Consider the following 22706-nt stretch of genomic DNA (forward strand, 5'->3'; position numbering starts at 1 on the left):
ATAGGGAGCAAAGCGCAGAGCAGTAAGCAAGAACGTCCGAACGGTAGCGAAGCCGGAAGTTTTACCAGTCAAATGTTTGGACACACGAATGGGAAAGTGTCCAAACTTTTGACTGGTACTGTACTATAATATACACAAAGAATATCGGTCGATATATCGATATCTGCCTTTTTTTTTACTCCCAAATATCGGTATCGGCCCCAAAAAAAAACATATCGGTCGGACTCTACTGTACACATGCATAAACACACACACATAGATAGACAGTTGTCTGAAATGACTGTAATCCTGCAGTGACAGATATGTTGAGCCGTCTGTGGAATGAGAACAGAACAATAGCGTGTTAATTACTGCAGCCCACATGAGCTGCATAATCCTGATACTGTACACGTGCCAGACAGCATGGAAACCGCAAGTCTGGAATACACACACAAACACGTGCTGAGAGAATAGGCTCGAGATATAGAGGCCAGATATGGGCCGTACACAGAGAAGCCAGAGAAGCCAGAAGCCTCACTGTTTCAACTTGGCAGTGAGTAAAAGGAGAGTAGCACACTCTTGTTTCCTCTTTCAGATTAACTTGTTACACATAAAAACATTTTAACAACCAAATGTAAGCAAGTAAAAATCAGAAATGGCCTAGAAGGGTGAGTCTGGCTTGCTGTGGGGGTGATTGGGATATTTTAGGGGGGAGGGGTGTTCAATGCATTACCTCCTCTAGTTCAGTAATCATTTGCAACCCCATTCAGGTCCAAATTCACCCACCCGTCATCCCCCCCTTCCATTCAGATCCCTCTGCACCCCCATAATGAAAAGAAACAGGGTCATGGTGTGTGTGTGTGTGTGTGTGTGTGTGTGTAGACAATGGGGCAGATTGTGTGTGTGTGTGTGTGATCTATATTCCAGTGGTCTAGATTCAGTGGCTGTGTGCTAACACGGCAAGCCAGCTTATCAGTGGGAGACCTGCTCCTTCTGTCCTCCAGCAAAGACTGAGACGGATGCACACATATGTGAATGTCGAAAGTATGAACACACATGCCTGGTTACAACAGATGAAAGCAAAATATCATGAGGCCGGAGTGAGAGTTTCATTGCTCAGAGGCTGTTTTTTCATAGCCCAGGAAACTTAACTTAGTTCTTATTTATGCAAGTATCAAATGTTTCTGCTAAAATGTCTTAGATGAAAATAGACATATTTGAGACTATTGTTGACAGGGCCGACACTGAGGGGGGACAACCCAAAATGTTCAGATTAGTAGTTGGTCATTATGGGATTCTCCAATGTTTTATTCTAAGACTTGTCCTCTCAGTCTTGAATATTTGATTATTCTTGATTTTTTTTTAAAGATATTAATACTTTTATTTAGCATAAATGCATTAAATTGAAATTCATGGTTTTCACCACAATAATAAAAATGTTGGTAATGAGGAATATTTCTTGAGCACCAAATCAGCATATTAGAATGATCGTTTTAAGTTAGAATATTTAGCAATGTATTTTTTTTATTTAGCCTATTAATTAAATTTTTTATTAAAATTATTATTATTTAATAAATGCAACCTTGGTGAGCATGAGATATTTTTTTATTTTTTTATTTTTAAGTCTTACTGACCTAATAGAAACTGATTATTTGGAGAAACATTTGAGTTTATATTGAAATCATTTTCTATTTTTATTGCAGACTCTTTTTCTCAGGAGCAAAGCTGAAGCAAAAGCCTCTGTTTTATTTCATTGCTGTCTAGGAAAAACAGTTAAGATACTACAGAAATCTCATTTGTTATTTTTTTTCCTATAGGCTTGTGTTTTATAGTAGAAACAAAAACTTTGAGATCTTGGCAAATCTGAGCACAGTTTAAAACTACTCAGTCCATACTTGACTCTAGAGGAGACATATAGCAGGGGTCTTTTCTTAGAAGAAAAAACTGCAACTTTAGCCAAACTAATTTCATCTAATTGCGGCCTAGGAGAAATAATTGAGAGATTAAAGAGATCTCATTTGCAATTTGTCTTTCCAATGAGCTTGTGTTAGAGTAAAAGTAGCAGGGTGGATACTTTGGATGAGCTGTGCTGGCGAGCTCCTTGGTAACCGAAGCACAGATGAACAGAGGGGCATATACTACACCCCTCCCTCTGAGCCCAAAGGAGTGTGTGTGTGTGAATGTGTAAGGGAGGAGGAGGTGTTTCCCAGGGTTGGGTTGAGGGTGTGTGTATATGTCGGAGGGGCTCATTGTGGAGGCGATAAGCGTTGATCAAATGGGGAGAGGCACACACTGACTTGTTGGCAGGAGGACACAGGTTTGTGGACACGCACACACTGCTCATCCAGCGCTCCCGTGTATTCGGAGGCCGAGACAATTGTACACTGGATCCTCCTGCCTCACACACTGGAATAATGGTGTTCATTGGAACTTCGCTCAAGTCAGTCATTAAATACTTCAAACGCAAGGGTAAGAACTCTTTGACCATGTTCTTTCAGTGCTGATGGAGATCAGACAGGTTTCTAGCTAGTTTTGTGAACTTGTTTCAATAGCTGTGTGTTTTATTGATCTATCAGCTAGTGGTTTATTGTAAATTTAAGAGATTTCATTAAATGTGTCAGATTGTGTGGCAGGTCAGTACTTTGTCAGGTGTGTAAGTGCAGAGTTCATAAAGAGCTGTAAATCTGTATTTCTACATGGACGGATGAGTCATTTCCTGTACACTTAATAGACAAACCTGTTAACACCTTGATTCTGTTTATGATGTCCAGATAATGACCCTGTCACGCATAAATTGTGGTTGTGTGCATCTTTTATTATACCTACTCTGATTTCAAATATTTACATTAGACACGGCACAATATATTGGTACCGTATCAGTTATCAGTCGATAATATATTTTTTAAAAATGCTATTTCATTTATCTGCATTTGTCGATATTTAATTGTACAGTGTGACTTTGAGCATGCTCAGTTCCCTCCTGATTTTACATGTAGGCTAGTTTACTTTATTCCAGTGGTCTAGATTCAGTGGCTGTGTGCTAACACGGCAAGCCAGCTTATCAGTGGGAGACCTGCTCCTTCTGTCCTCCAGCAAAGACTGAGACGGATGCACACATATGTGAATGTCGAAAGTATGAACACACATGCCTGGTTACAACAGATGAAAGCAAAATATCATGAGGCCGGAGTGAGAGTTTCATTGCTCAGAGGCTGTTTTTTCATAGCCCAGGAAACTTAACTTAGTTCTTATTTATGCAAGTATCAAATGTTTCTGCTAAAATGTCTTAGATGAAAATAGACATATTTGAGACTATTGTTGACAGGTCCCATGTTGAGGGGGGGACAACCCAAAATATTCAGATTAGTGATTGGTCAATATGGGATTCACATTGGTTTATTCTTAAACGTGTCCCCTCAGACTTGAATATTTGGTTACATTCTTGATTTTTGATATTGTGTAAATAAATACTACAGTTCAAAAGTTTGATGCCAATTTAAAAAAATCTTACTGACCTTATAGAATATAGAATTAGATGGAGAAATTTTGAGTTCATAGTGAAATCATTGACTTTTTATTGCAGACTGTAGAGGGATGTTTCTCTCAGGAGAAAAGCTGAAGAAAAAAACTCTTTTATATTTCATTGCTGTCTTGGAGAAAAAGTTCAGATGCTACAGAAATCGCATTTGTATTTTTTGTACCAAAAACTAACAAAAATTGTACCAAAAACAAAAACTTTGGGATCTTGTCAAATCTTAGCACAGTTTGAGAATTGAAACTATTGAGATTTCATCCTTGACTCTAGAAGAGACACATAGTAGTTTACAGGAGTCTTTTTCTTAGAAGAACAATCTAAGACTTTAGCAAAACTCTCCATTTCATCTAATTGCGGCCTAGAAGAAAAAATTAAGCGATTAAAGAGATCTCTTTTGCGATTTTTCGTTCCTATGAGCCTGTATTAGAGTAGAAGCAGGGCGGATGCTTCGGATGAGCTGTACCGGAGAGCTCCTTGGTAACCAAAGCACAAATGAACAGAGGGGCATATACTACACCCCTCCCTCCGAGCCCCAGGGAGTGAGTGAGTGAGTGTGTGTGTGTGTGTGTGTGTGTGTGTGAGTGTGTAAGGGAGGAGGAGGTGTTTCCCAGGGTTGGGTTGAGGGTGTGTGTATATGTAGGAGGGGCTCATTGTGGAGTCGATAAGCGTTGATCAAATGGGAAGAGGCGCATACTGACTTGTTGGTAAGAGGACACAGGTTTGTCGACACACACTACTCTTCCAGCGCTCCTGTGTACTGGGAGGCCGTGACAATTGTACACCTGGTCCACCTGCCTCTCACACTGGAATAATGGTGTTCATTGGGACTTCGCTCAAGTCAGTCATTAAATACTTCAAACGCAAGGGTAAGAACTCTTTGACCATGTTCCTTCAGTGCTGTCTGATGAAGATCAAACAGGTTTCTGGTTAGTTTTGTGAACTTGTTTGAATAGCTATGTGTTTTATTGATCTGTCAGCTAGTGGTTTATTTTAAATTTAAGTGATTTCATTGAATGTGTCAGATTGTGTGGCAGATCAGTACTTTGATTGTCAGGTGTGTAAGTTCAGAGTTCGTAAAGAGCTGTAAATCTGTATCGCAACATGGACAGATGAGTCATTTCCTGTACACTTAATAGACAAACCTGTTAACACCTTGATGCTGTTTATGATGACCAGAGAATGACCTTTTCACGCATAAATTGTGGTTGTGTGCATATTTTATTATACCTACTCTGGTTTCAAATATTTGCATTAGGCATAGCACAATATATTAGTAACATATCAGTCATCAGTCGATAATATATTACAAAAAATGCTATTTAATTTATCGTATTGGTCAATATTAAATTGTACTATGTGACTATGTGCATGCTCAGTTCCCTCCTAGTTTTAAATTTAGATTACTTTTGGCCTTCATCTCATTTTCTCTTAAAGTTAATCTTTAATAATAATAATTTTAATAACACTGTTAGATTTAATCTTTTTCAGATCCCAGAATATTTAATTAAATATTATTATAATATAGAAATCGTGTGTTAGAAAAATAGAAATGAAAAAATACAAAATATGTTACGAATATTGTAAATTAATATTTAAAAGTATTTTAATGTCTTAACTGTATTAATCATTATTTATTGTCTGTGCATCACTAATCAACATAGTCACAATTTGTGATCTACTAAAACCTTTAGTTCATTGCCATTAAATGCTTTAATTAATAAGATTACATTAAATAGCATGCTTTCATATAACATAATCCATTATTAATTATAATTTTTTATAAATATTTAGTCTCAGTAGTACAGAGCATAATAAACTTTTTTTTTAATAATTATTATTCATTTTTAATAATGCTAATTTATTTTCTGAGCCGCCAAAATTCGGTGGATGAGCTCATCCATATTCCAGTGTTACACGTGGTGGATGGTGACTGCAAAGTGTGTGTGTTTTGTGTGGATACGAGCAGGACCAGAGGGATTATGGGAGTTTTGAATAGGCTGATTCTGAGTGCTAAGCTCAGGCTGATGTGGAGATTGATGTTGGGCACAATGCAGGTTTTTGTTCCTGCTGCCGCTCTCCTCACTCCCTGCGAGCACACAGACAGGTTTTAATGGGTTGTGGACTGGGCTATCTGAGTGGGAGTGTGTGTATTGCCTATTCTGGAATCAACTGATATTTATTGTAGGCACTTCAAAGAGCTTGCTCGCTCACTTTTATCTCTCCCACTGAGTATGAAGGTTGTTTAAATGCTTTTTGTGTATCTGGTTTTGTTGTCCAGCAAATGGTATTGTTGGTAGAATGAATAAATGTGTTTAGGTATCCTTTTTGCTTTTTTTTCTGCCATGTGTGCAGGAGAAATTTTTGAAAACAGTTGTTATTTTTGCAATTTGCATAAATTGGTAACATAAATTGTGCACTTTATGCACATGCCAAGAATTAAGGATATACCGTATTGTCCCGAATATAAGACGATGTTTTTTTCTTGGAAATACATCTGAAAAAATGCGGTCGTCTTATATTCGGGCCAATACGGTAACTCAAATGATGTTCCAGTTCTGTGGAATTCTGTTTGTGCAGATTTTGCGTTGGTCTGGTTATGTGACAGAGTGAGCTGGGGGTTGTGACGGTGAGGAAATTTTCCCACCGGTTAATCGACGTGTGATAACATTGGTAATACCGGTATCACCGCGGGAGCGGGGGCGTTCCCTCTTTTCCTTGCTTTCCTTCACTTTTAAATAGCTTGTAAAAGTGGCGTGCGCATTTTACTTTCACTTTCAAATCTCTCCTCACTGGAGAAATGAAATCTGATCTGTGATGCGACTGTCGTTCGGCACGCTGCATTGAGCAGCCGCGTTCAGTTTTTAATTGTAGTGTCTGTTCTTTTACTGAACTAAATTATTTTTATTACTATAAAAAATCAAAACGATGGTGGGGGTCGGTGCCGTGTTGGGCAAGTGACGTAACCGGTGTTGCGGCTTAACACCGGTATCACTGTCAGCACCGTCTATCGCGGCAAGCCTAGTTAGATGAAGCCATGATCACATAACATTTAGGTACTAACCCGAGGCAAACTCAACGCATCAATATTTCCGACTGTGGACTCATTCCAGGGACAAGCCGGTGATTCGATTTTTGTTCAAAATGCTAGCTAAAAGCTAAATGCCTCTGCTCTTTTGACTTGATGTTTGGTGGCCTCACAGACTTTAAACAGTTAATTTATGTCCTAAACAAGAGAGATCATGTGAACCTGCAGCACTTGTTAGATGATTGTGTCATTCACGGCTGTATTTGTAACGTGTGTTTTTCTGCAGTACTAAATGCCCTCTGCATCCTCCCTTGTGTTTGTCTGCTTTGTTCTGATGTCTGCACATTTACAGATGATGCCTTTGAGGAGAAAGTGTCTCTTTGAAGCCCACAATTGATTTGAACAACAATAAGTTCAAAGGCTCAGTGTTGTGGTCAATAAACAGAGAAAAACCTGGAGGGGGAATGAAAAAACATGTTTTCACACTTTGATTGCAAGTTTGATTGCTTGAGTTTGATTCCAGCACCTTCCCCCTGTCCCACTGGTGTCTTTTCATATTGTACTTTTGGATCCAAACTTCTGTACGTTAACATAATACTTTTTACTCACCAAGGATTAAATTATTCAAAGGTGACATTAAATTAATCAAAGGTGACAGTGACATCATGGTTTCCAGAAAAATATTCAAAAGTATAACTGTTTTGGCTGCTGAAAAGTCTGCTTTAAATATATTAGAAAATACTTTATTTTATTTTTTTTCTAATTATATATCATGTTACTGTTTATTTTACTGTATTTTTGATCAAATAAATGCAGCCTTGGTGAGCAACAAAACTTCTTTCAAAAAAAATTTTTTTTAATGTACAAATTAATTAAACATGTAATTATTAAATTGTAATTATATTTATTATTCTGTATTTTTATTCTATTTTATTATTATTTTATCTATTTTATGGCTTTTTTGTTTAGTTTTTAGGGTTATAATTTTATTTTATTTATTTGTTTATTTTTGTTTATTTATTTATTTATTTTCAAATTGAAAACGAAAAAAAAAAAATCTCCTACACAGAAATCTCCTGTACAGAAGCCCTTGGTAGATTAATTTGCAGTCACACATCAGTATGTGTTAGTCTCTCTGAAGAGTAAGAAATCACTTCTATATTGAAAGTCCTGATGTCTTATGAATAAACACAATGGCCTCCCGCGGTCTCTTGTTCTCAGTCTGGCAGCTCTCACATGATGGGCCATCACGGCCTAACGGCCCAGTGCCACCTGTGCACACACAGCTTCTCACACCTGTGAGAAAACCCCCACCACTGCTCCTCTACTCTCCCTTCCTCTCACGTTAAAACGACCAGCCTGTTGTTTTTGTTTGTTTGCTGTCGGGACAGCTGGGGGTTCAAGCTCCAGGGGTCTTTCCTCCAAGAATTCATCTTTACCTCATAGCCCATTTGCACCTCGTCAAGCTTGTACTGGTCTTCTTGTTCACTTTAAGTCACTCTCTGGTTCAAGTTTTTAGGGTTCACTCAGTTAAGTTTTAACACAAGATTGTAGCCAACTTTAAAACAAAATGAAAGCCTTCAAGAGTCCTTTTGGCTTTGTTTTGACTCACAGTTAGTCCACAAATGGTCTCTATTACTTGCATTTGGTTATATGCGCATGTTCTTTACATTAGGTGGCATGAGTTTAGCTACAAGTAAACAAGTATGTTCAATGTTTATTGCGGCATATAAATAATTTTTAACCTTTGTGTGTTTTTTTAGCTGTATCTAATCTGGATGAAGAGAAAAAGTGGACTGTGCACTACACGGCTCCATGGCACCAGCAGGAGAACGTCTTTCTGCCGGGCTCCAGACCAGCCTGCGTGGAAGACCTGCACCACCAGGCCAAAGTGAACCTGAAAACAGCTCTCAGAGGTAAGAACCGCACACCTTGCACACCAGATTCAACGTCAGACCCGCTGCAGTGCTCATAACATCAGCATTGCTATGGAACAAACACACTGAGCAGCAGGTGAACGGGCCCATGATGTCATTCATGCTCACTGGACACCTGTGAAATGGCCTGTTAGTGACATCCAGGGGTCGATTTAGCAGTACAGATCAAGGTTCGATTAGCAGATTTTGGCCTAGACTTTAATTGTAAACCGAGACTGATCTAGCAGTGCAGGTGGCTGATGTAAAGCCTGATTAATTATACAGGAACAGGTGTGTAGGTCATATTACTATAATAGAGACTGCAGGCCTTCAGATGGCAGAAAGGAAGACTGGAAGACATGAAAACAGGTAGATCTGTACCATCAAACACTTTTCCCAATGCTGTTGTTTAAACTTCTCACTCACATTTTCTTTTCTGACAGTCTCTCTTTGATTATGAAAAAAGTTAGTGCTTAAACACTTTTTATGACAAGTTAAAAAGTGTTTGTAAACTTGCTTGTCTCTTTAAAGTCTTAGCTGACAAATATGTGTTGATGGAAACCATAAAGGATTGGCAAACAAAATAAATGCTAGTTTTGGGGAATTAGAGGAAGGCTTTTTAACAGTCTGTCTATTTATTTTACACTGTCTGGATTTGTCTCTTATGTTTATTGCTCTTGTGCGTGGGTGCCCAAACTTTTTAATAGGAAGGGCCAAAAATCCAATTTGATTGATGGCTGTGAGTTCAAAGTAAATGTTGCATTATGTCCAAATATGTGTTATATGTTTTACATTTTTAATTAATTAAACATTTAAATGACAATTTTTTAAAATGTTGAAACTATTTTTAATTCATGCACTTACAGTTTTTATATTTTAATGCAAGAATAAAACTTAAAAAACATTGCTCTGTTTGTTTAAGCATCTTGACCAGCCCGACACAGCAATTGTGAGAATTCGTTTTTTTGGCAAATGGCGAATGAACGCCATTTGAATGAACCTGTTTGCAAAACAATTCAATACTTTTGCAATTCGGTTTGGTGCCGTTAGTGGCACAGAAATGACACACTTCAGCTGTTTAATGGGGTGCATCGCACAGCTGCAGTGCAGTGTCATAAAATGAAAGTCAGGAAATTAGGAAAGACATGCAGCAGATGAGCGAGTGTTTGTCAGCAGAGAGACTGCTGGATTCAGCTGACTGGATGACTAAAGGGATTGTGGGATGTGTACCAAGGGGACGTAGCTGCCATCTGCAACAGTTAGCTTAAAAAGCCAGTATGATGCAGTCTGCACATTGTCAAACACACACACAAACATACAGAGCAGAACACATCTCAGTCTACTCTTTTCTAATCTCATTACCAAGCCTGTCTAACAGCAACCATACTTTTTTTGTAAAGTTAGTGTAAAGGCACTAAATAAAATTTGAATTGAATTGTTTTGTTATTAGTTGGATCAAACAATTTCTCTTGACATTGTTCCTTATTTTCATGATTAAAAATGGTGAGTTCACTCTCAGACCACTAGAGGGAGCCAAATAAACACTATCTACTTCTATGCTTCAATTCATGTTTGAAAGTTCTTTAAAACTTCCTTTCAAACTTGTCCTGATGTATCTGCTCTGTTCCCACAGAATGTGATAAACTAAGAAAAGATGGCTTCCGCAGCTCACAGTACTACTCACAGGGGCCCACCTTCTCAGGCTCCACAAACTCCCAACATGAGGACGAGGATATCGAAGATGATGACGCTGATAAAAAGGTAGGCATATTTAAGAATTTTTTTTCTGGTTATTAGTATTGGTTTTAAACAGATTTAATAATATAGTTTATAGTATGTTTACATATACTGTATGTATATGTACTAAATATGTAGCCACTACAATAAGCTTATTTAACACATTTTATATATAGTTCAAAAAAATGCTTTTATCTATGCCAGGTTTCAATGTACTAAAACATTTTCCAGTGTTTTTCGCTGTATATTTTAATGTTTTGATGCCTGGTTTAAAAGAAAAAAAACATGAATTAAACTGGTGTTAAGTGTATTATTTGTTAGAATAGATCTACAATATTTGCCATCATATTAATTATTGGCCATAAAAAGAATGATCTGTTATAAAATCAGTACAGAACGTGTCTGTGATTTTTTTTTTTCCCAACCCAAATGTATAACCCTAAACACTGTAGCAGCCTGTAGGGTTTGGCTACCCTTTGCTGGAGAGAGTGTCTGCCTGCAGATGGGTTCTGGGTACTGAATCACAACCTCCCACATGTTCCTCTGTGGAGTTCCTGCCTCAGTTCTTCAGTATCTCTGCTGGCTTCATTAATGTTGTCAGCCATGTGTGGCCCCATTATGAGAGCTGAACCCCAGGAGACTTACACTCTAATGAAACTATTACTTAGAATGTGCTAGGAAGCAACGACTGCGCTTGTGTTATTTACTGAGATTTTTCGTTCTACAAAGCTGCTGTTCAGCCTGTGCGCACTGAACATGGGTTTGAAAGAAAATGACTTTTATTGAATGGATTCAAAAATTATGTGGTTTTGTTTATAGCACGGCGATCTTAACCTTGCCCTCATTCTCCCTCATTTCTTTATCGCTCCTAATCACACTGCGTTCAGGGGCCCTGGAAAGGTCAGACCCTGAAAAAGCAAAGATTCAGGGATCCTTTTGTCCTCCTACTACCCTTAGCCCTCCCTAAAGGATCCCATGCCCTTTTAACCTTCTTTACCACCCTAGACCTGCTTTCCCAGCCCATTGGGATGAGTGCTGGACTGGTCTTATACTTATGTTACTCTTTCCTTTTACTTATGTTTCTCTTTCCTTTTTCTTGTCCTTTTTTTTCTTTATTTTTTTCTCTTTTTTCACATTTCAAGATGTTTTTTCCATGGCTTAACATCATATACATAAAAATTGTTTGCTGCTTTTGAAAAGGCTTTTGTTGCTTTGTTATTTTTGGTTTTAAATTAAAAAATTCATTTAACTATTTTATTGGAGCAAGCTTTTGTAGAAGTAGTCACTTGTCATTCCACTCTGACTGAGGCAGGACAGGTAATAAAATGCTGAAACATACAACAAGACCTCAGGCAGCTGTGAATAGGTTTTGGACTATTGTTAGTGACCTGGGTGGATCATTAAATGTATTGTAGTGATTAAACTACAGTTGGTTTGTTAGGGAGACTGAGGGAGGCCCAGGTGTTACATTGAAACTTCAGATGGTTCACTTGTAACTCTGCTGCGAATTGCGTTCCCATTTCAGAATTACAATGCGTGAACAGAGTTTTAACGCCTCACTGTTTTTTTCCCCCTCTCAGCTCCCGTTCTCTATTCTTTCTCTGAGTTTCTCAGTGTGTTTATGCGAGTGTGTGGATTAATGGTTAGTTGCCCGTGAAACTGCTCTGTATACTCCTGGAGTTCCAATAAGTCGGGGCACACAACCCTTAAACAACCCTTGGCTAAAGTTAAAAAGAAATAAGGGGTATAGGACCCTGAAACTGCCTACTAGTCTCAAAAATGCCTTAGTTTAAATTTTTTTCTGCTTGCTTATATCTATAAGCCCCCTGCAGTCATGAAACTCACTGTATTTTCACCTCTTTTCCAGTCCACAGCATCTTCAGGAGAGGAAGAGAAAGACACCTGCCAAATGAGAGCACAGAGTCCAGTCCAGGTGGAGGGGGTTGAGGTTGGTGGACAAATGTCACGGTCCAAACCTCCGCCCCTGCCCACTCCAGAAGAGAAGATGAGGCAGCAGGCTCAGGCTGTTCTCACAGATATTGTCCCCATCAATGTCACAGGTAAGAAATACATCCCGTCAGCTGTCAGTCAAACCAGCCAGCACTGCAGAAATGTTAAAAGTGTCACTTCCATGCTGTGTCTTCGATGTGTCCATATGTTTGTCAGCAGTGTTGGAAGTAACGCATTACAAAAGTAATAATATTACAGTAGTATATTACTTTTTGCTGTAACGCAGTAATATAACGCATTATTACTAATCAAATTTGGGTAATATTATTACTCGTTACAATCTCAGTAACGCAAGTTACAACAACATATTTTAACTCAAAATTAAGTGGTGAATTTACTAACACCACAAAACAGCACCAGAGAAAAAACGCACACACATACAGCATTGCAAACGTTGTAGCCTGTTCATTATCAGAATAAAATAGTCAACCAAACATATAGATACACTGGTTAATTTAAATAGTGCGTAGCCTACTGTGTAGTACAATCCCCGATCAGCCTGAGCTCGGGCCAAACACACATTTGCTCATGTGACGAGGATGTTTTTTAAGTGCGTTAAGTAAGCTTGGTTTACATAATAAATAATAGTTTAGCATTCAAATACATCGCAAATATGGACACATTTAATTGGATTAATGCCGAATGAGAGAGGTAGGCTGCGCGAGAACGCCGTTTGCTTTCAGTTTCGCATTGAATTAGCCTATTCGGTTTGGCTTGTTTAGCAACTTATATTTTTCATTTTTGTTTTCTTCTGAAACCGTTCAAAATAGCCTATAGGCTAGGTATTGTGTTTATTGTTTGTACATGATAATATTTCGCCTTATTTACCAGTGTTATTTATGAATGTAATAATGCGATTTGTGCTTATATTTTTTAACCTAAACTACAACGTAACATTAATGTAGACCTACATACCGGTATCTAAATATGATTTCATATTTTATGCTATATAGACCTACCACATTACACTCCACTGAATGTAGTATGAACAGCAATAAACTACATTTTGGCATTTTACAATACTTATGTGGATATTTTGGATGAAAGTAACTCAAAAGTAACTCAAAAGTAGTGTAATGCATTACAATTCAGAGACAGTAATATTGTAATGTAACTAATTACTTTCAAAAGACAGTAGTAATATATAGTAACTAGTAATATATAATGTATTACATTTTGGAAGTAACTTGCCCAACTCTGTTTGTCAGTCTAGAATTCATATAGTTGGTCTGTGTGTTACACTCATAGTTTTTTCAAAATCTTAGAATTTGTAACTGGATTTATCTGTAATTCCTAATAACTTTTTCCTAACTGATATGTCTGTTTCTAACATTTGAGTACTGCATGCATGACCACTACTTACCTGTTCTGGGTATATAACCATGTGGATAGATCTAATATGAATATGTCTGAGTGCATTAACAGTTCTCATATTAACAGTTCTGACATTTCCTTCTCTCTCTTTGGCCTTTGAGAGTATCTTCTTGAGCATTAAATCTCCCTGCCAATGCACAAATTCAGCTGTGCATCACTGTGAAGTACACACTCACACACACCTTATCCAAAAGAACACAGTCTCACCTACGACATAGTCTCTTCCTCAGACAGAATAAGCTCTGAATTTCCAATCCCTTCAAAAAAATTCTGAACTTCACTATGACTCAGGAAGAAGCTGCTTTAGACTTTAAAGCACACACACATACACAAGCCCACACTAATTCAGTCTGTCAGCTCCGTGACTTAGTCAGACATCCCAGCGTGCTGAAGCTTAGTCAACAGTGCCCAGTCTCTGGAGTTCCCTTGCTTTTGCAGTGCTACAGCACATCTTACAGCACAAAAGTGCTTTTATAGATAAAATCCTGTTTCTAATATTATATTTCAAATACTTCATATAGAGTGAGAAGAGAACTTTCTATTTAGATCTAGGATCCCCCTAGTATACCACAGATCAGAGCTGTATCCCCCATACAGCCTTGCAAAGGCAAATGCAGTTTGCATGCATATATTGTCCACCCAATCTTGAACATAGTTACATTCTTGACACAGACACACTTAAACATAATTGAGTGTAGATATGTGTGCAGTTTTGTCTTTGTCTTTGTCTTTGGTTTTCACATCATTTGCTTGTGCAGAATGTGTGTGGCTTTGCATAAAAGTACTGGAACTGGATGTGTGTGTGCGCTGCATGTGTGATGCATGTATGTTACTAACTGGCCCTTTTGCCTGTCTGCCCTCGTCAACTGGTCTCCAGGGGAGACGTTTGACAGGCAGGCCAGCATCCGCCGCTCCCTAATAAACACTGACACTCTGGTCCGTCGGCCCAAGAAGGTTAAGCGGAGAAAGACTATTTCAGGGGTACCTGACCACGTCCAACAGGAACTAGGTATGATATGGCTTTGCCAGCTCGCTCTGCTGCTGCTCCTGCCTCATTTGTTTCCATTTAGATGAGTTTCATGTAGTACTGTAGTTGTCATGACCATCTAATGTAGTTTGACATGAACGTGCCTCATTCCTATCTCAATGCATTTTCTTTGCATTGATTTTAGAAATCTTAGAATTATCCTAATTTGAGCTCTTTCTCTATCCAAAATAAATTTATTCCTATTTAAAATTACTGTCTCAAGAGTCTATTCTCAACTCATGTATTGATTTGCTCATCATAACAAAATCTCTCGTGCCCTAAATGGGGATTTTGTTTTACTTCTTTTTTTCACTGAGTCTTTGCATGCATTCTCTTAACACTCTCTGTTATATAATCTCAGCATCCAACAGCTGCATCCAGCGGCATTCCATTTCCCACCACTCCCCTGGGTCACGGTCCCTGATTCTGTTTAGTTTGCTTCCTGTTAGTGTATGTGAGTACTGATTTCGGAGCCATTGTTGGAGATGGCATACTACATTTTGCTTTGCAGCCAACTGAAGCCACTGCATAATCCCCTGTAAAGATTCCTCTGGCAAAACACTATCAGGGAAGTAATAGAGGGGGCGGGAAGAGGTAAAAAGACATAGTAGAAGAAGGAAAATTGCAGATAGTCATAGTTGGGTGTGTATTATGAGCAAGTATATTCATATATATATATATATATAAATTTTCAATAACACTATCATACTGTTAAAGGGGTCATATGATGCGATTTCAAGTTTTCCTTTCTCTTTGGAGTGTTACAAGCTGTTTGTGAATAGATAAGGTCCCTAAAGTTGCAAAGACTAAAGTCTCAAACCTAAAGATATATTCTTTATAAAAGTTAAGACACGTCCACGCCCTCCTAAAACGCCTCGTTTAAACACGCCCCCACATGTCTACATCAGTGTGTGGGAAGATTTGCATAACACCGGCCAAATGTTCACGCAAAGAAAGAAGGCGGAACTTTGATTCTCGCTGTAGTATTGTTGCCGCCGCCATGTCGTAGAGACGGTGTGTGTTTCGTTGTGAAAGCAAAACTACTTTGTTTGGTCTTCCAAAAGAGGACACAACTAGAAATTAGTGGTTAAGTTGTATTTACAACACTGTTCCAGAACAGTTCAAACCAAATATTCAGATGTGTGCAACGCATTTTACGGAGGACGAGGACTGTTTCCTGGGAGAGTAGTCTACAATGCCGGTGTTCCGGTGAATTCAGTTCCCCTGTTTCCCCTTCGGCGCGCATGCTGACCCTATACAGTCTATGATGCTGACAAATAATGTTGACTCAAAGCCTGGAAGTATGTTTTCATATTTAAAGGATTTGCCACTGACGATTCAAACGCGAGTTTTGAGCAGTGTAGAGTAGCGCTTGTTGTTTGTCGTTTCTCCGATCACAAATGCAGACATGGTTTTATGTTTACGCGGCGCGATGCAACGCAACGCGTAAAAAGACAGTATAAGTAATTATAATCAGTAATTATGTCCCCACTGGATGCAACAAATTCCTCGTTTATAATGGGTTTTATTGGTTTTGTCTCGTTGCGCCGGTCACAGTATGGTAAGGGGCGTAACATTTCCGTCACACGCTTGAGGTATTCAACCAATCACAACGCACTGGATAGCTCCATTTCTGTTTGCGCACATGCCAGATTATGGGGATTGTGGAAAGGGCATTCTGCATCACTTTTCGTGTTTTCTATTTGTAGATATGCTTTTAATCAACCCTTCTTTATCAGAACAGATGGGTGTGGGGGAGAAAGCTCTTTAAAGATCTTTTGCTGATAGCGAAGCACAATAAATCTGCATTAAGTCCCATTCTGTTTATATATGCAGGGGTAAGGGCTAACTTCATGCACCAGTGTCATATCTCTGGGTCTAAAACTAAAGTTGATCTGATAGAAATGCTTTTAAGACAAGTCTCTGTCTGGTGGTTAGAATGTCATGATTACTTTTGTATGGTAATTTATTCACTAACAGTGAGCGTGACATGCAAGGTTGCACTCTGCGGTGTGTATGATGGTAACAGGAGGCATAATGCATTAACAGCCTGTGGTTTTCAACTAAACTCTAAACGTGTTTGCATGCATATATGAATAAGCCCATAAATATGTGTGGTTACACCATGCTACACCATGTGCCTGTCCCCCTTTCGAGCACCAGCTAAGATCCTTGATTTAGTGCACACACTCTCATTGACACTCAGGAATGGACAACATATTTGGTACCAGCCATTAAGTTATCAGTCTTCATCAAAGTTTCCAAAAGTCATCAACATGCCACATGTGGCTGCAGCTAATCAAATTAATTAGCTCTCAATAGAGAGGGTTAATCTGATTGGCAGCTCATGTCACAAAGAGATGGAAGGGAGGGAAACAAAGAAACAAACAGCTGTAGTATTTGTCATAATTGTCTCTTTTCTGTTTTCTCTGCAGCGGCTAAAGGGCGTGGAGGAGAGCTTCGGCCACAGTCCATGCTTATCCCTGGACAGTATTCAACACTTGGGCGAGTCATAAATGGGAATTCAACTCTCCGTCAATCTATAACAAAGGATTCTGGCTGCCAGACTGAGGATTTGAAAATCGTCCCACCCTCTGTGAGGAGAATACGGGCTCAGAAGGGCCAAGGAATTGCTGCTCAGATGGCTGGCATCTCCACCTCTGCCACAAACATCTCTTCTGTTTCTGATGGGAGCTCCCCTGGAAATTCAATTGTTGTAATGGCTCCACAGTTTGGCAATGATATCCAACGTTTTCACAGCTTGCCACGAGGTGCACGGGTCTCTCTTAACGCAGAGCCCCTTTACAGTAGCACCCCTTTCCGGCAAGAATACTCCACTGCAAAAGCAACTCAGCAGATTAGAAAATTACAAGTAGATGATACTGTGGTGCACATGAGGAATGCCCCCAGGGTATGCACCCAAGCACGGCCCAAATCTCAGGAGTTGAGAGGTACTCAAAGGGAGTGGGGATCTGTCTCGGGTCCAGCCTGTGTAGTTTCTCCACATGCAGCCTACTCAACCTCCCTTATACCCAATGCTACTCTATCATGCTCTGCTGAGGTTATTGCACTTCACACCACATCAAGCCCTGGCCAGAGCCCACTTGCTGGGTCACCATACACTAAAGCTAGACCTCTTAGCATGGTCTCAGCTGTCAACAGTGAGAGCACCAGTAGTGTGGGCACAGGATCACACACACCAGAAGCTGGCATGAAGGATACCTGCAGTGAGACTGGCCAGTCTGATAGCAGTTTGCACAGCCACAGCACCCTTGCCGCAGGAACATTGTCTTCAGAAGAGCAATGGATTTACGACACTCCTGAGAATGTCTTGCCCAGAAGGACACTATCTTCCAGCTGCTCAACACCCGTAAATAATCTCTATAGTAGCCTTGAACGCTCCTCAAAAGGCACAGACTCTAGTTCGCTCTACTCAATGGACAATGATGGCTACTACACTTCCATGCATCTGGATTCAGGCCTTAGGTCAAGGAGCCAGGGTAGCGGCCATTGTCATGGCATAGGAGGAAGAGCGGCAAGACACAGTATGTATGTGTGCCTGAGTCAGCAAGAAGACCGAAACAGCATGTACAGTGACCGTTCACTGTCACGTTCCATTTCTCTACGCAAACCTAAGAAACCACCTCTTCCACCAGCACGCACAGACTCTCTACGACGAAAGCCTAAGAAAGACAGTTCTCCCACTGCCAATATTGGACAGTCAGATATTAGCAATGGTCCTCTTCTCAATGAGTCATTGATTGCCACGCTCCAACAGTCACTTCAGAATGGGCTAAAAGGCAAAGGGTCCTCCACCTCACCGTCTCACAGTCCTTGTAGTGATTATGAGGAGCCCTGGATGCTTCGTTCCAGGAGTCAGAGCAGCATCAGTGCAGGCAGTAGTGGTGTATCAGCTACAGGGATGGCCCATGTGTACTCCATTTGTCACGTCACACCTTCTCATAGTGACACTAGTAGCCTCCGTTCTGATTATGCAGACTCCTGGGCCTACTACATGGAGTACCCTCGTCCATCTGGAGATCAGACACAGTCACCATGCACCAATACACTTTCTGTTGGACAAGTGGTTGAAATGGCAAATGCAAAAGGCTTCCACAATGGTAACCAGGCTAATCTTCCTCCTGCTCAGGAAGGAAGTGATGTGTGTGTGAAGCCCAGAACAGGCACCTCATCACCCGATAGGGTACATCGGTTGACTTCTCCATCAAGTGGATACTCGAGTCAATCCAACACTCCAACAGCTGGCACTCCTGTTCCCTCCTTCATGAGATGCATGTCCCCATCAGGCAAGCCCAAACCCAGAGTGCCTGAAAGAAAATCATCCTTGCTTTCATCTGTATCCATATCATCTTCTTCCACTTCTCTTTCCTCCAACACCTCTGATTCCAACAGGAACAATGTTCCTCCTCCACCTCCTCTTCCAGCTGGCCCTGTGGCTCTTGCACCTTTTAATCCTCCATCCTTTCCTCCTCCCATTCCACCCTCCAGCCCTGTGTGCACTATAGACCAGAAATGTCCTCCTCCGCCACCTCCTTTACCCACAACCCCCCATCAACAAGCATCCATGAGCCCTCCTTACATCAATTCCTCCCCTGAATTTCCACCGCCTCCACCTCCAGAGGTGTTGACTGACCCTGTCTTGTCAAGCCTCAATAGTTCTTTCACTCCTCCACCACCTCCTCCACCACCACCACTGCCTGCTTGTTCTACCATCCCTGCTTATTCTCCACCCCAAAATCAACACCTACCCAGCTTGACACCACCTACACCTTCCTCTGCTTGCTTAAAGGAAATTAAAGGTAGCCTAAAACCAGTGAACAGAGAAAGAAAACCAGTGTCCCCTCACTCTGAGGAGCCTAGTAAAATTGGCATGCCTCTCATCACCCCTTTTGCCCTTCAGAGTGTGCAACTTCGGCCAGCAAAACGGCCAGAAAACAATGGAGTTAGCCAGTTAGCCAGACCCCAATCCCCAGAGAAGCCTATAAAACCAGGGCATCCCACAGTTCCTCAGGGCATGCTTTGCATACCTCCAAATTTAAGGCCATCATCTCCACAGAAAAAACTCTCCATCCAGCACAGTCAGGATAGCCATGTTGAAGAAAAACCTGACGGTATAATATCACATTCTGAACAGACATCCTGCTTTACAAATGGTTCCATAGATCTTGATGAGGTTAAGGCCACAGCTGAAGTAGATGATCTTGAGACTGTCCTTGCATCACCCGCGGAAACACCACAAAATACTACACCCAAGAAGAAGCCTCCTGTGGTCTCCAAAAAGCCCAAGTTCATACCTCCAAATTTAAGGCCATCGTCTCCACAGAAAAAACTCTCCATCCAGCACAGTCAGGATAGCCATGTTGAAGAAAAACCTGACGGTGTAATATCACATTCTGAACAGACATCCTGCTTTACAAATGGTTCCATAGATCTTGATGAGGTTAAGGCCACAGCTGAAGTAGATGATCTTGAGACTGTCCTTGCATCACCCGCGGAAACACCACAAAATACTACACCCAAGAAGAAGCCTCCTGTGGTCTCCAAAAAGCCCAAGTTTTCTCTCATCTTTTCCTCAGTGGATCATGTCAGTGATTTGCAAGGTGCTCAGAATGACGATAACATCTCTACAACTACAGCTGAAGATCTGGACCCCACACCTGTGCCAGAACAGGAAGAAAAGACAACTGAGAAGGATAGCATTGACATTTCTTCACCTCCTGAGGAGATAAGAGACATTTCGCCCACAAATGGTGAAGCTCGGGAGTTCTCCCAGACTCCTGGTACCATCATTCCTGATGCAGACAAGGGCACCTCTAAAGCAGAGGATGAAGAAAGAGATGATGAAGATGTAACCAGCAGCACAGGATCTTTTGGCTCTAAAGATGATGAAAGTGGTGAGTTAGATTTTCCTAATTTTACTCTGTGGGGTTGGAGATCATTTATAAAACTGGATGACACAAAATCATACAACTATAAATACTCTGGCCTTTTTAAAGAGTCAGAGACACTATTGGATGACATTGTGATCTTAAGCTCTAAATTACATAAAGAGAGATGATAGGAACAAGGGGATGGATATTGGCACTTCAGCTTGTATTAAAATAGCATTGTAAAGAAAAAGAGAACTTGTGTATGAGTGCATTTGTGCATGTAAATCAATAGGTGGCTGATTTTGCTCACCTCCACCAATGGGTGAATCAGGGCTTAGAATGGGACATCACTGCAGCAGCCCTTTGGATTCAGTACTTTTACTTCTCTCTCTCTCTTTCCCCAACTCTATCACTATAGTCATTCATTCAGCCACCCATCCCCTCTCACCATCTGTCCCTTTGACTTTTGATTCTTTCATCCTCCTTTATAGTCTCACTCTCTTGTTGTACTTCTCTCTCTTATTCTTCTATTGTTTATTCTTTCATTTATAGATTTTCTCACCAGTTGTTTTGCATGCATGTTACATGACATGACAAATGTAAATGAATAATAATCTTAATAAATTGTTAAATATTTAAAGAATTTAAAATAATTAATATATATTAAGAGTACTGACATCAACTATACACAGACATCTCTTGAATATGGTAATCAAAACAGAGGCTGTTTAAAGAAGGTGTGCAGCTTACATATCAAGACTTTTTTAGGTATTTCTCTCTTATATTTTTTTAATTATTACAGCTAAAGTGAATATGTGCATCTCTTTCAACATCACCGGTGTCACAGTGTCCACACTCTCTCCCCCTCACACTTCTAGTCAGAGTCAGGATAGAATGGGACAGCATTCCCTAGGGAGAGCCGTTTAAACGGGATGGGGAGGGAAGTGGAGCTGACAGTGGGTATAGGAGGAGAGAAGTGAGGGAGGGGTAGGGAAGAGAGCGTGTAACGTGAGATCACCCTCAGCAGCTCAAGCAAGTGCAGATGTGAGATGAGAAGAGAGCAGAGCAACTGAACTCTGGAAAGGTGGATACGACCATAACAATGTAAGAGAATATTAAACATACAGCTTTTTACTGTCTTCATACATGTTATAATTGAAGATCTTGAAGCATATGTGTGTGTCCTTGGATTTATTGACAGCTGTACGTGTCTTGGTACTTGAATGAAATGTAGGACTCTTTTAAAATCTTGTTTTCTTATATTTTGCATAATACCATGTTCAAGCTCTACCAGTGTTTTAAATCTGCATAGAAGGTTTTCCTCTCCGTGCTTTGAATGTTTTTGTTAGACAAGTTTGTCCAAACATGCCTATGCATTTTGACGTAACAGTATCGAGTTCTAGACTGCAAGGCATGTATTTATGAGCAAGAGAGTTACCACTTTGACAGCTGGGGTTGTTATTATCAGAGCACATTTACATTACATTTATGCATTTAGTAGCTTTGATACATTTGAGATGCTTTTGTATTCAAGGAATCAAACCCATGACCTTGGTGTTGGAAGTGCAATACTTTATGATAGGAACACTGTGGTATTATAACAACACTCTCTTTCTCTCTCTCTCTCTCGCTCTCTCTCTCTCTCTCTCTCTCTATATATATATATATATATATATTAATATAGGCTATATTATTATTATATGAGTTTAATATATGAATGTTCTACCAGGTGAGGTGTTTGAGTCCAGCACGTTGGACGTCGCTCAATCTCCCAGCATCGACAGCGACAGCTGTAGGGACATGGTGACCCCCACACGGTCTCGCACCACAGAGGACCTCTTTGCTGCTATTCACAGGTAAATTCCCACAATACTTTGCTGTGATCCCTTTTCCAGTCTGGTCTACTTCCTTTCCACTCCATCCCTCCCTCGTCCCGTAAACCGCATTCATAATTTTAAAGCGAGCTGTCCGATTTCAGATACATTCATCAAAGATGGAGCGTTGAAGGAAAGCAGCCTGTAAAGAGTAGAGCTTCTGTGGTCTCTGTCTGTCAGATTAAGAAATGCCTCAGGCTGCAGTATTACCCCACTGGATGCTCATATATAGTTTGGCTGTGTTAAAGAAACATGCACTCTCTTCTAATTCCTTTATAAAACACTCATAGCCTTACTGCAGTCCTTCACATGAAAATGCACCCGTGATGCACACTGAA

The 22706-nt window shown here is 40.1% G+C and overlaps 1 protein-coding gene across 9 annotated transcripts in view; it reads left to right on the forward strand.

The window, feature by feature from the left end:
* Positions 1 to 22706, forward strand: part of LOC107726444 (NHS-like protein 1) — a 115040-nt gene that overhangs the window by 86334 nt on the left and 6000 nt on the right. For 7 of the 9 annotated variants that reach the window (XR_001638270.1, XM_016536012.1, XM_016536016.1 and 4 more), the window contains exons 2-8: positions 8303 to 8455; positions 10089 to 10216; positions 12060 to 12252; positions 14454 to 14585; positions 17039 to 19893; positions 20161 to 20518; positions 22224 to 22350. Coding sequence is in view for 8 of the 9 variants with exons in the window: in XM_016536012.1 (XP_016391498.1) it covers positions 8303 to 8455; positions 10089 to 10216; positions 12060 to 12252; positions 14454 to 14585; positions 17039 to 19893; positions 20161 to 20518; positions 22224 to 22350 (3946 nt within the window). In the remaining variant the exon portion in view is untranslated. Of the gene's footprint in view, positions 1 to 4208; positions 4381 to 8302; positions 8456 to 10088; positions 10217 to 12059; positions 12253 to 14453; positions 14586 to 17038; positions 19894 to 20160; positions 20519 to 22223; positions 22351 to 22706 lie in introns of those variants that run through there. The other 2 variants (XM_016536015.1, XM_016536014.1) reach the window with 2 other exon arrangements.

This window comes from Sinocyclocheilus rhinocerous, unplaced genomic scaffold, assembly GCF_001515625.1.
Source record: "Sinocyclocheilus rhinocerous isolate Xijiao unplaced genomic scaffold, SAMN03320098_v1.1 scaffold605, whole genome shotgun sequence".
In the NCBI taxonomy this organism is placed as follows: Eukaryota; Metazoa; Chordata; class Actinopteri; order Cypriniformes; family Cyprinidae; genus Sinocyclocheilus; species Sinocyclocheilus rhinocerous.